The sequence below is a fragment of the Nymphaea colorata genome, chromosome 11 (genome assembly GCF_008831285.2).
Source record: "Nymphaea colorata isolate Beijing-Zhang1983 chromosome 11, ASM883128v2, whole genome shotgun sequence".
Taxonomy (NCBI): domain Eukaryota; kingdom Viridiplantae; phylum Streptophyta; class Magnoliopsida; order Nymphaeales; family Nymphaeaceae; genus Nymphaea; species Nymphaea colorata.
Window position 1 is genome coordinate 5,379,452 of NC_045148.1, and position 14,453 is coordinate 5,393,904.

Here is a 14,453-nt window from a genome sequence, read left to right on the forward strand (position 1 = left end):
GAAAAAAGAATAGATCTTTTCAGGACACTACTCTTTAAAGTCCATAGGAATTTGGCGTGTGAACACCCATTGGATGAGCTACCTTGGAAAGAAAAAGTTGCTTCTATATGCCCCTTGGAAGAGCAAATCTTCAAGAACACGACGTTATTTTTGGCATTTTAGAATCAAAATCACGTTCTAAAAGCAAAATAGAATCTTATCTCTATTTGGGCGGCAGCAAAACCGACTAAAAAAATCTGCATTTTGTATTAAATTGGCCTCCATAGTTAGGAAAAAATCATGTGATCTTGATTGCCTGTATTGCTCTACATGCTACATGAAGAAATCAAACATGTTTCAAATTGTTTTGCTTGTTATGGAATGCATTAAGTTCTAGTGACAGACCAGGTAGTATTCAGGAAGAATCTGTACATAAGGAAGATTCATAATGGACAACTCGGACATATGATTGGATCCAGCAAGTACATTACGTGGTTGAAGAGATAAGACAAGGCCACATTGGCACATGCATAATACACGTTGTATGAGATGTCTCTAGTGAAAAACATGAATCTTAAAGATTTTCATTTAAACTTCTTGAAAACTGTGTAAAAGAAAACAACCTCCGTTGCCGTTTTTCGGTCCTGCATCGATGAAAATGAGGGTGGCAGCTCAAAAGGTTTAACTTGTTATAGAAAAGGCCAGCCAGTCTACACATTGAGTAAGAAAATAACATCAAATCTAATGGGGTCCAACTGGGCCCCAGGCAATGCCCAAGCTTGGCCAGTTAAATTGTGGGGCCTAGCTAGCACAACAAATCTTGGTCTGTCAGGTCCATTTCTATGTCCATTCCGGCTGGGTACCCAAGATGCCGGTCCATTTCTGGGTACCCAAGAGGCCGGTCCATTTCTACGCCCAAGCTGGGTACCCAACAGTCCGGTCCATTTCTATGCCCTTTTAGGTTGGGTACCCAATCGGCCAGCTCATAGGGTTTCCTGTCCGATGCCTAGCTTTAAGTATGAATATTGAGCAACACCCATTATCATTTAAAAAAACAAGAAATTGAAAACCCAAAATTTCAGACTTTTTTCCTTCTATCTTCAATCCGATTTTTTGACAATATTGTAAGATAGAAAATTTCATATCACAAGGATTTGACTTGATACCCTTTGTTAAACCTATGCATAGCTATTGAATATAACATAATATTTATTTAAATCTGAATATGATAAAATGTCATTTGATTTATTAATCTGATCTCAACTTTTTCTATAAATGAACTTTTTTGAAGCGGTTGGATTGGATATAGGATCTAGATAAGATAATATTGTCATCCTTAGTCACACTGTATTTTCATCTCTAAGATCATTGACTTCAAAAAAATGCATTAGGTGTATTTAATTGGTGGGTTTGCTCAAATGTTAACTGAACCCACTTTAAACAAGAAAAAAGTTTTTTTTGAAGAACAAGAAAAACTTGTTACTTCTTTTTTTCCCATCAATCAAAGCAACCTTTTAGGTTGCATTTGGATTAACCGCTTGAAAAAAAAAATGGTTTTTTTCAAAAACCCTGCTTTGTGAAAACCAATCTTTTTAAAGTGTTTTCAGAACTTGGTTTTATTGTTTGGATAGCTCAACAAAAACCAAGTTTTCACTTTTTTAAAACTTGGTTTTTCTTTGGATGACAAAAAAAGAGGGTTTTGGAGGTACCATTATAAATTAATTTCAGCTAAATAGTAGTTTATTTTGCAATTAGTTACATACATCTATCCTTGGGTTGAAGTTGTCTCGTAGATTCTATAATATTGCATTCACCTAGATTCGTAACCTAACATTTGTAAATAATACAAATATGTGAAATGTGAAAAAACACTAACAGTTCTGAACAATATAGATATGTGAAGCATGAAAATGATTGGCATAGAACTATCCTTCAGAAGATAATCATCAATATAGTAACAAGGTCAATAGAATCAGATCAACGAGGTCATATTTTGATATTCTTGCAATATCTTCTAGACATTGTGTTCCTCAATGAAGTAGAAACTTTTATTGGTAACTAGCTACTCAACCCAACTATAAGCTGCTTGCAGTTTGAAATATTCATGTTAAACAACAGTTTGACACTTTCAAATTAGCTGCATATATGAAAATCAAGGATCTAAAACAAGCATCATAATCTAGGTTTCAAACGCTTAAAGGACATTAACCAATAAATAAGGAAACCTTCAATTTTAACATCTCAATCCTCGAAAATGATGAGTATGAATGGGACACTAAAATGATGAGAGTTAAGTTCGGTGGAAGCTATGCATGATGAAGTCATTTAGCATAGTAGAGATGGTGATGAAATGCTCAAAGAAGAGTAGATATGATGATGCACTTTGAAACAAAGCATGCCAAATTAATGCATACACTTTAGGTTAGATTGATGGCATAAACGTTGCCTTGAAGTCCCTCTAGCTTCCATCTTGTCCCCATCTTAGTACACCACAGATTTTGTCTATCATTGTCCCTCTCCTCACACAGCAAGTCATCACCTACCTCATCATGGTCCCCCATAATATCCCTAGGTTTTTTAGTGGCATTACAAAAACAATGTTTTCACAAAACCAGGTTCTCTCAAAGCCCAATTCTGAGCTCCATACATGCCAATTACAATGTTTTGCTTCCTAAATGTCGTTGTAGACATGTATCCAAATATGGTCTTAAAGTTTGACAGCAGTAACATATTAACATGAAATGAAAAATGGTGGAGATTTTCTCCCAAAAATCTATTTTCAGCTTTGTATCTTGGTGGATCCATGAACCAAAGTTTTAAAAGAGTGGCAATGACTGTTCAACGCCTTTTGCACCTTCAACACATCCAAGAACTTTGATCAATCTGAAATTTGGTCATAATTTTGCTAGTCAGATTATAATATAAATCTGTTTTACATGTCTATGATGTGGAGATGGAAAAAGAAAAAAAGATACATGGCGCTACAAATACTAACAAATTTAATTATAGGCTAGTAAATCAAATTATGTTATATACAACGTGCAACATGGTAATCTTTAAATTTAAAAAACATAGGTTTGGGGGTAAGAAATGTGCATACAATTTATTTGTCAATCTTAATTTGAATCAGTTGTATGAATTGCATGTAGTAGCGATTTATTATATTATCTGCTACCAATCATTAGGCATTTTATGTGAGAAATCTTATGTCAATCGTACAACAACTTCCAAATCTTACAACTCAATTCTACAAGGCAGGTGAATCATTTTTAAACAATTCAATACAGTGAAAGATTTGAGCTGGCTATGTATTTAGTTTATGGCAACATTCAATATGCAATGTGTTTAGTGATGAAGCCAATTGTGGCAATCGAGCCACCGATTTCAGTGTAACATACATAGTCTACCATGCTTAAGCTTTTGATGCATGAAAATTTTGCTCATTCAAACCATGACAATTGCTCACACTTCCTGAATTCCAAACATTCAAGCATGTGAGTGATTGGAGGACGAAAATCCCAAGCAAGTTATTGTAGTACATGGTGTCCAAATACTTTAGTGGATCCGTATTTGGCAGTTCATAAACTCGGGGAATGGTGCGGATGGCTCTGGTGGATAAACTTGGGGAAGGAAAGAGAAGGCAGAGGGGGAGAGGAAGGAGCTGGGAGATAGAAATGTTAAAAAAAAAAAAATAAATAAATAAAACAGCCTGAACCATGACTAGCATGCATGCTTGTCAATGGACCGCCTATCAGAGCCATCCGATACGGTTCGGTTCATTTCCGTAAATAAGGCCTTCAACATTGGTTTTTAAAAAATAAATAAGCAGCTAAAACCATAGAGATTATCTGGGGATTTTGATATTTTGAGTCAGACAGTAACAAATCCTTACCATACAAAAGTTCGACGGACATCCTTGTCATCAAGGTTGGCGAAGAAGGATTTTTACTGCCGTTTGACTACGAAATACGGTCCGCTTCTTCCATTTCTTTTTCGTCAATCCATTGCTGGAATCACTTCTCAGTCTATTTGTTTTCTCGAGAGAATCCGCGGATTCGACATGTCGGTGATTGATGTTGCGTTTCTTTTATAGCTATTGATTTGGCTTTTCGATTGAGAAAAGAAGGGGTTGGTTGGACCTTCACGGTCACCAAATTTCATCCGTGTATCTGTTGGTGCTGGTTGACCTCGTCTGAAGCAACCGATCGGCACCTTCAGCGCTTGTACAAACGAGAAAATAGTTGTGGGCATTGCTTATTTCTCCTTGTTGAACCACCAGTTGAAGGTTAGCGGGGTAACCATGAAGTTTCTGGCGGATCTCTGATTTGGGCATGCCGGAGAGAGGGACTAAAATGGTTAAAAATTCGGCAAACGAGGAGTCTGCTCCCAGAAGATGTCGTGTGCGCATCACCAAGTTTGTGGTTCTCATCTCCTTCATCTTCAATCTGTTTTCGCCGTTGTTAGGCCTTAGGCCTCTCAGGGAGATGGATGGTTCCCATCGTGGACAGGCAAGCTCTCGTCTGATTCAGGTTTTTTCTCATTTATTTGTGCAGTTTGGTTTTAGGCTTTTTGGTAATATTTGTGGATAACACTCGTGTGAGTGCTATTGCTCATTGTCATCATCACTAGGTTTGAACTACTTATGTTGGTTCCAAGACTCCTTTTTCTTCATTTCGTCCTCTCCGGAGTTCCAATTTGGGCCAGCTTACAGTTCTTCGTTTAGTTCCCGCTGCTTCTTTCCAAGTCTTCAATGACCTTTCTTTTGACTGCGTTCCAACTTCTCTACCTCTAATGGTTTGGCTGGTTTAGCATGACTCCTCCACTTCACCTTAAACGGCATTACCTCTAATAATTTGATTGGTTTTTTCTTTTTTCTTTTTAATATTTGTTCCTAGTGCAATTGATGTCACTTCTCTCATGAAACTCACTCTCTCTCTTTAGTTTTAGGCGATGCATTCAACTATGCACTTCTAACATTGTGACTTGGAAACGGTTTCTGCTGTTTAAGTCTTGTTCTATGAGCGGCAGACCACCATGGTACTTCATTTTAAGCTGCATAAATGTTCCATCAAAGATGATATGCTTATTTGCGTCTCTAATCTTCGTATTTTAGTCTCTATACGTTCCAGTATAATTTAGGAAAATTCGTTCTGATGGGTCTCTTGTTTGGCCGCTGTTCGATGGGGCTTCCCACCACCCAGTAGTTCATTTTTTCATTAGGAAAGAAGGGTTCGAAACTACATCTCTGTCGACTATATCCTAGGCATGTCGAAGTGCATGCTGCCTTGTGCATCAGAAGGAATTATTGCTAGAAGCTCGTTAAATTTGCCTGGTTTCTCATCCCATTCTGAAACCTTCCTTGCTTCCTTTAGCATGACCCGCTTTCAGTTATATGCTGCTTCTTTTTACCATGCTCCACCCAGTGCACCTCTTGATTTATGATGCTTAATATCTGAACCATATGATTCAAATAACCGAAGTGTCCGTTTGGCATTTGTCATCTGATTAGGAGTTTGCTAAACAAAAAGTATCAAAAGGGGGTTTAGGGGTCAGTTGTGCTTGTGCCTGAGGTCCTAGGATCTAAGATTGCATTGAACATGGGACAGCTAAACGCAAGTTACTTCTTGCCCTTTGTTGTGGACAACAACTCCACCACCAATGTGGGTGGAGAAGAATGAAGAATTGGGGAGAAAAGGTCAGGGAACCATTGGTTGAAAGATAGATCCAGTGGTTTTTGTGACTGAACAAGGCAGATCCTTGAGTTATTTGACTCAAGAGAATCAAGACAAACAAATCCCTCATGGACACAAGCACTTTTTTTCCTTTCATGCTCTGGTCTTGCATGAAAACAGTGACCCACCACCTACAAAGCAAACAAAGTGATATTTTTTATGGCCAATGACAGGGAAGAATTAGAGCGCAGATATAGGCTTATAGTGCTGTTCTTCTCCGGCAGATGCTGCCTGTGGTCCAGCGGATGGAGGCTTGCTCCTGCTGCAGTTGCAATGCCAACTGTTGTGCTGTCTGCAGCCCTAATTGATAGTGAAGCCTTGGGCACTTATCCCTCGGGAATTAGGGATAAAGCTTTTGCTAAAAATTAGTAAAAACAACCACAAAAAGGCAAAACTTTTGTGTAGGAAAAAGTTTTGTCTTGTCCAAAAGCTCATGATATTTTGTGTGGGATGGCCATTTGCTGCTGTTGCAGTCTCAATGCTAACTGTTGTGCCCTCTGCAGCCCTAACTGCTGATGAAGCCTTGGCAAAACTTTATCCATTATGAACAAAGGTTTGGCCAGAAATTAGTAAAAAGCAAAAACTCAATGCACAACTTTTGCCTAGGAAAAGTTTTGTCTTGTCTAAAATCTTATGGTATTTTATGTGGGACCTACTGCCTTTGAAAATGGTTTGGCCAAAGTCCAAACCTTTTTTTAGTTATCAAACAGGCCATAATGTTAGAATTGGAATATTTTTGCTTGTTTATTTTGAGCTTCACACTTTGATGTCAGTATGTCCTTTCTGAATTTTCTTTTACAATTCATTCTCCAAAGAAAAAGGTTTTGGCCATTGCCTGCTGTTTTATTTTGTTCCCATATTGGTGTCCAAGACACAGTTATGTAATGCGGATTTTGTACAATTTTTGGGGATAATGTTACAGAACATCATCGGAAGTGATGATACAGAGCTGGGTCCTTATTCTGCTTGGAACATAACTGGAACATACAAAGGTAATGTGGTGATTGTTACTTATGTTAATATCAGTTCACTATGCTACCATCATTAGATAGCAGATATCTACTTGTATTCACTTGATTAAATAATTGTTAACATGAAAGGCAGTTCAATCTGTGGGCTTGTACAACTTTTATCATCATCAGAGCAATATTGATTAGGCAGTTTTTTCAAAGAGAAAATTTTTGATAAGTGATGGTCAAAGATGGAGAAAGCTTGGGAAGAATTTTCCAACTGAGACATAATGAGATAAACAAAGTCCATCACTTAAATTTGAAAAATTGTAGATGATAAGAATAAGGAACTCTGGTGCAATCAATGATATCCATATGGAAAAATGGCATAGTAATCCTAGGAACAGAGCAAATCATGGTCAGTGCCCCTAGCAAATCACGGTCAGTCTTCCATGCGATGTTTCCAGGACTACATGTATTAAATTATTAATTAGATATAATGCATGATAGTATGTCACATGCACATATTTTTAAGTACTCTTTCATGTTAATGTGTCAACAGTGAGCACTGCAGATTATTAAAGTTGATTCCTTCATGTAGATGACCCAGGTCCCTTGTTTTGATTCACATTCTGAATTTCTTTCTGTAACTTTTGGTCGACTTCATACTAGTTGCAAATTCTTCTCTACTTCATATCTAAGAATTTAAAGCTTAAATATTCCATATAATGTTCTGCAGATTGGGAACAACCGAATGCATAATGTTTTGTTCAATTTCATGAAGTATGTGCATTTCTGTTATCATACTGCATGAGTTTTCTCATCAGCAGGTGCCATGGTAAACAACATCCTTGCATGTACTTTTCACATTAGTAAACAAGAAAATGTTTATAAAATCATATTCCTTGCGGCGATCCAGCCATCAAGGTCCAGTTGGATGAAATTTCTGAAATTGCAAAGAGAGGGCAAGCTAGAATCTGCACAATAAAATCCGGTATAAGTTATCACCTTTATTCATGTGACATGGAAAGAGAAAGCAATACCATTCAAATAGAAAGAGAAAGCAATATCATTCAAATTGAAATGGTATCTTATATGTCAAATAATCTATATCCAAGCTTTGTTAACTACGTGCCAAAATTTATGATCATGGGTTGTTCTTTTGCATAATTTGTGGAGGCAAACAAAAGAAAATAGTGCTCCTTTTGAACCTTTGGTTGTTCAACAGACGTTCAAGAATAGGCTTTGGGAACATGTTAACATCTGCAAAAACATTCACATTTGCACCGTTTATGATTAAGGTTAGTTCTTTTGCATAATTTCTGGAGGCAAACAAAAGAAAATAGTGTTCCTGTGAGCCTTTGGTTGTTCAATAGAAGTTCAAGAACGGGCTTCCGGAACATGTTAACATCCGCAAAAACATTCACATTGCATGCTAAGTTAGTTGTTATATAACTTAGATGAACTGCTTAACGGTATTACTGCTATGGATGAGTCTTCCAGTCTGCCAATAACTATATGCTTGATTGATGTTACTTGCTTCCTTCTCATGGTACATTTATTATGAGCACAGCCCTCAATTGGTTCTTTTAGCATGGGAAGTTATACTTGTTGGTATTAACACATGAACTCTGGTGTACAGGTACATGGGGATTTGTGCAATCTAACAAAAGTTCTAGTAGGTTTGCAGATTTTCAGAGGCCCCATGGTTTTTTTCTCTTTGAGTTAGTGAGTTCTTTGACAAAGATCACTGGTGTGCATTATATTCATGTAAGTTTGCTGCTTTCCTTTCCTTCCCCATATAAGACGATTAAGTTTCATTCTGTAATTGATTTTCTTATTGCTTCTTGGAATATTCTATACAGCATGATATTTCTCTGGGAAATTTGTTCTTTTGTGCCAAAATAATGAATAGCTAGCATATGATATCATGTTCTTCTGAAGTTATCATTTTCCCTTTCAACTATGAGAAGAAGCGTTTTCTTCCCTTTAGGCCCCATTTTGTTTCAATTATAAGTGTCAGGGATTATTGGAGAAGTGCAAAATGCCCAGGGATACCAGGATTAGTGTTATAGATTCTTTATGCTTTGAAACCACTGGTTAACAAAATATATTTGTTTAGTGGGTGTTGAAACTTGGCCGATCATGTCAATTTTTTTTGTCAAAATGACATATTTAAAGTTCTCAAGCATAAACCTTGCTGTATATGTTTGGAAGAGTATATATGCTTAGGCAGTAAGAGAGGAACACATGTTGCTCTTGATTCATGATATTGTGTAGCAAGTTTACTTCGAGACTGATTAACTTAGTGCATGAAAACCACATTTCAAAACATACAATTGATCAAGTGCTTCCTGAAGGAATTTACTAAGACACGATACATGTAGAAATTAGAGGACACTAATGCTATGAAGCCTAAGATGGAGTTCAAGTCACTGAGAAGCACACACCTGCATCCTTTGTCTTAAAAAAAATCTTATATAGTGGACAGTTGTATGTAAGTGCTACATAATCATGAAAGAATTTCCGATAATTTGTTGCTATTTATGTTCTTAGAAAGCTGGGTTAAATTTTCAAGTTAAATCTATGTGACATGCTTATCTCAGCGAGCTCGCAAAGGCAAGGCAAGCTTTAAAGTAGTCACATTTATTAGACCAGTGCATGCTGGAGAAAAAAATATTGTGAGGACAATTATATTTGCAGGAGACATTAAAAGATAGTGTAAATTGAGATGTTATAGTTCCTTGATTTCGATAATGAATGCACCTCATGAATGTATAAAGGATTTTGGAAAGGGATGACATGACAACAGCAATCATCTAACCTTTGAACAGATTTTGAGGATGATATTCAAGTTTTTATCTGGTAGAAGGCATTGGGGTGGATAGTTTACTACTTTCCCAAGTTTGTTCACTTTGTTGCATTTGTTTCTGAACATATATCTGAGTATATGAACCTGATATATGTATAAGATGCCTCACTAACCTGCAAAAGATTTTTGAATGGGCAAAGAACTAGTATTCAGTTTCATTGAACTATAAACTTCATATGTATACAATATCCAAAGTTCTAGAAAATACAGACCGTTCAGGTAGGCATATATATATATATATATATATTAACAGAGAGAGAGAGAAATTGAAAACAGCTGACTACCTTTGTAACCGCATTATCTTTCACAAAAGGTGCATTGGCTACGACACGCTTGGCCATGTTTTTAACAACATATAGCTTTTGTGACAGTTCTTAGCAACACAAAATTAAAAAAAGTTCACGTGGCCACAGAGGTAACCGGCTGTTTTCAAATTTCTCTCTCTCTCTCTATATATATATATATACGTAATTATGTATATATATATATATATTATATATATATATATATATAAAATTGTTGATTTGTGGAATATACTTGTAATTTTTCTCTCTCCCTAAATTCAACCCACAGGGTACAGATGTGGTCTATGTGGTTGATTTTGTACAGATCAGCTTTTAAATACCAGAATCTGATGTATAGCAAGGTCTTTCAGTGATTCAATAATTGCTGGAAACATGTTTTTTTTTTGTTTAAAAGCATAAAAAAATAGCTGATTTATAGTTTTCTGACCATGCTGAACACCTACCCCATGCGATTGGGTTAGAACAATGTAGAACGTGAGATCTGAGCTAGACACTCTGTACTGACGAAGTACTCTCTCTCTCTATACACACACACACACATGCATTGCATGTAATATGTGTATTGAGTAAACTGTAAATATGAGAACGATGTAAAATGACATATGAGCTGTCCAACTAACTTGATTGAGAGAGGAAACTATATTCAAGTTATTCTGCCACTTTTGGCCTACTTTATTAACCCCAAATGTTGTTCCTTCTCATATATCTTGCCATGCGACAGGGCTACCTTATGATCCAGGATGTATCAGATAATGAGCATGATCTTGGTAATATTCAACTAAAAGTCGAAGGTGTGTACATATGGCCCTTTAGGCAACTGCGCCTTATAGCTAATAGGTAAGCCTGATATAGGTTTATTGCATTTATAGTTTCCTTTAAGTGCTGTTCATCTATTCTTGTTGCTTAATGTATCCCTTAACTATTATATGGTGTTTTTTCTGTTTAATCATGTATCTCTAAGGCTGCAGGTCGGTCTGTATTTTTTTTTTTTTGGTTGTGGTTATGATGCATGTTTCAGTTGTAGGTCTTTTCATGAATGATGAAGAATGAGTTGGCTAAATCCTTTTTTGTATCAGCCTACCAACTGAGATGCCCAGGCCTGGTAACCAGGACATCCTTAGAGTATACTAGGTAGTCTTGTTATTGCTGGAATCTGTCTTCCTCTTTCTCACTAGGTTTTTTTTTTTTTTTGTATTGATGTAGTTTTTGTTCTTCTCTTACACTTTGACACAAAACAGCAGGTCGTTCTAGACCTTATTGGCAATGGTTGGTTGACCTTATCAAGTTGTCTATTTTTTTATAGCCATGGATTATTTTTCATTTTTTTCTCTAACCTTCACATACTGTTTGCATCATTTAGTCCTCTGTATACACATTTTCTAGCTCCTCAAAGTATCTTTTCTAAAAACAAACTAGTCATCAATCATGGCAATTCCATGGACTTTGCTTCTAGGAAAAAAGTTGCTATATCTGGTTAAATTTGCTTTATAAATCCCACACAGGTTTTAGCTTTAGTTGCGCTTTGTGTATTTCCTTTTGTTACTCTGATCATCTATTTTTGCAGATAGCAATCTTGGGATCAGGTTTTAGTGATTGAAACTGATCATTGCTATGCTTTTATTTGGTGTAGTGGGACAGAGGAGATGAGTCAAGAAGACGACCTTTTTCCTTCCAGTCCATATCATCTTGTATGTGATGCATTTATCTAATGAGTTCCGAACTCAAAAAGTTTTTTTTGCTTGACATTTGATGTATGCCTTAGCTTTTGAAAATGTATTTCATGCATTATCATTTTCATCTATGGAGTTACTTTTGTGGTTCAATTTTTCCTTTGCTTTAAGGCATGACAATCGAGGAGATTTCAAAACTTCACTAAGTTCCTTGGTGCCATAACTCCTTTGAATCCTTTCCTTTTTAGGCCCTTTATCATGATTTGTGCTCATTGCATAACCTACTCTGCTGCCCTCATTTCCTGCTATGGTTTGAGCAGTACATTGGGACTCACATTTTGCCTCTGAATCTGCAAATGCTTATCAACACCAAGAATGACACAACCTTGTGGATCTGGTATTGTAACAACGATATCATTGAAACTCACCTGAACATGGGTTACTCCTTTTCATAGTTTGTAATAGTAATGGTAGTATTATCGAAAGTTAAACATGAAGGACTCCGACTGGCCTACTGCTCTTAGGAGCAGAGCTATTGTAGCGTAATTTGAATGCTAGGGTGAAGCTGCAGCAAGGAGCTCACATTGACTGTTGGAGTTGACCATTGAGGTTTTAAACTGTTTTTAAACAGAAATTGTTGGATTTTACATTCAATTCTGTAACTTCCTGCATCCTGCTGAAAGAGATGCAAGGGAAATAAAGAACAAGAACCTCTCCCTCTCTCTCTGTCTCTCTCTTTTCTTTTCTTCTCTACTGCTATGTTCTTATCTTTATTCTATTTCTGCAACTTCAGCCCTGCTAGGGAATTGTGATCCTAACAATTAATATGAGAGCCAGGTTGCCTGAAAAATATTGGAGGAATATGGCAATGGATTCCCTAAGTTCCAGAAACCAGGCCATCAGTGAATCTCATGTCTCTTGTGGGCTGATTATGAATAAGGAAGGACAAATTTAGAAGCCAAGATGGAGCTATTGTTGGTGGCTGCACAAACTTAACAAGCAACAATGCTGCAGATGATACATCAATTTTTTGAGGGCTCTAGATACCATCTGGGGATGATGGTTTGTCGCTGCATAAGAATTGTGAAAGAGCTCAAGTTTCTAATGTTTATGGATGTCCCCCTTGAGAACTCGGGGAAACTGAGCCCCCCCTTGTTGGAAATTCATCAGGATTGCATGGAGAATTGGAAGTAAGAACTGTTGAACAAAGGGGCAGTAACAGCCTTGCAACAAATTAAACTTGACTTGCGTAAGTTTTCAGGTGGGGGTCCATTTTCTTGGATCTTTAGGGTAGAAAAACATATCTGTTGTTTGGGTGTTCTACCAGAGAAGAGAGTACCAAATGCTGCAGTGAGCTTAGAACGTGATGATATTCATGTAGAGGTTATATCAGCATGTGAAAGCAGTCTGGCTGATTGCTTTGAACACCTCCCCTAATTGAAGAGAAATTCAAGAGAATGAAGGAGAACCATATTTCAAATGTTTGGAAAGAATGTTGGGAACAAACTAGTCCCTAATGTCCTATCTAGAAAGTTAGTGCCAGCTAGATGAAAGAACTAAAAAGAAAGGTTTATGTTATAGTTGAGAAGAACAGTGGATGTTGGTATATAAATGCAAGAGAATACAACTGACCATTTTCGAATGCATAGAATGACAGGACTTTTGGATGAATAACAGTCTTAGTATTTTGATTGATATGGGTTCAACCATAATTTTATCTTCTACAGGACAGATGAGACTGCAGGACATGAGGTGTTAGGACTCCTAGACTTCCATGTAATCATGGGAGATAGTGGCGACCTTTCTTTGTAGGAAGATGTCCAAAGGCAATGGTACAGGTGCGAGGTATGAAATTTTCATTTGAATTGTCCATATTCCTTACGAAGAGTGCTGGTATAGTATTGGAATTCAACAGGCGTGATGGAAAGGTTACATGTGATTTTAATCTTTTATTAACACACAAATGACTTCTAGGTTTGGCGATACTACTCTGTGCATTCTGTCCAATGATGATATAACAGGTTAATAAACAGGTATCAATGCGGTAGAAAAATTACGTCAATCAATCGAGATATGGTATGCCACAAGTGAATATTTGAGACAAGAAATGAATCTTAATTTTAAGATGACTGATCCTTCAAATCCAGTTCATATAATGTCCTATTCTGGAGCTAGAGGAAATGCATCTCAGGTCCACAGCCAGCCTGCATTTCTGTTACAAATGGAAAAACATGTTGACACCATCTGATGGTAATGGAAGGCAAATAAATTTCAATGACTCCAGCAGAATTACAGAAGCTGCTTGCTCATTTTGCAGTCGTGGTTGACATACCAACTAGGGTTCTCTAAAATGCCTTGTGGGCCATCGTATACCTCTAGAGCCTGGAGGTAAACCATGCAATGGTAGGACATGTAGATATCCCCATTTGCAGAAAACAGAAATGGGGAAATTAGTTATGGAAATGCTTGATAGTGAGATTATACAGAGAAATACAAGTCCCTATTTGTCTCAGTCCTATTGGCTTAAAAAGAGATGAGAATTACCATTTATATGTTGATTACAAAGTGATCGAAGATAGGTACTATCTTCTGAAGAATTATTTGATGATTTTATACGGTTTGATGACAGAAATAGTTAATGGATGTAAGAAAAGTGTCTTCGTTTTCACTGACAATATTTTCGGTTATAACAAATCGTGGGAAGAACACTTGCGACCTGTGTTGTTCAGGTGCCAGCACACCTAGTCCATGGGAAGGTATGTACCTGTGGTTTTATTGTATATACTGTGCGCTATATTATATGTACAACTACAATCTGTTATAATGTATATTATATGTAGTCTGAAGTAATGTATGTTACATACTGTATAATAATGTGTTATATATATATATATATTATATGTACAATCTGAAGCAATTTTTAAAGTGGTTCCATCTGTAGTTAA

The 14,453-nt window shown here is 36.8% G+C and overlaps 1 protein-coding gene across 10 annotated transcripts in view; it reads left to right on the plus strand.

Annotated features, from left to right (window-relative positions):
• The first annotated feature begins 3,839 nt into the window (after nt 1-3,839).
• Nucleotides 3,840-14,453, plus strand: part of LOC116264594 (transmembrane E3 ubiquitin-protein ligase FLY1-like) — a 41,709-nt gene continuing 31,095 nt past the window's right edge. For 8 of the 10 annotated variants that reach the window (XR_004174897.2, XR_004174899.2, XR_004174898.2 and 5 more), the window contains exons 1-5: nt 3,957-4,508; nt 6,634-6,703; nt 8,304-8,431; nt 10,560-10,675; nt 11,469-11,526. Coding sequence is in view for 4 of the 10 variants with exons in the window: in XM_050080603.1 (XP_049936560.1) it covers nt 4,311-4,508; nt 6,634-6,703; nt 8,304-8,431; nt 10,560-10,675; nt 11,469-11,526 (570 nt within the window). In the remaining 6 variants the exon portion in view is untranslated. The other 2 variants (XM_031644903.2, XM_031644904.2) reach the window with 2 other exon arrangements.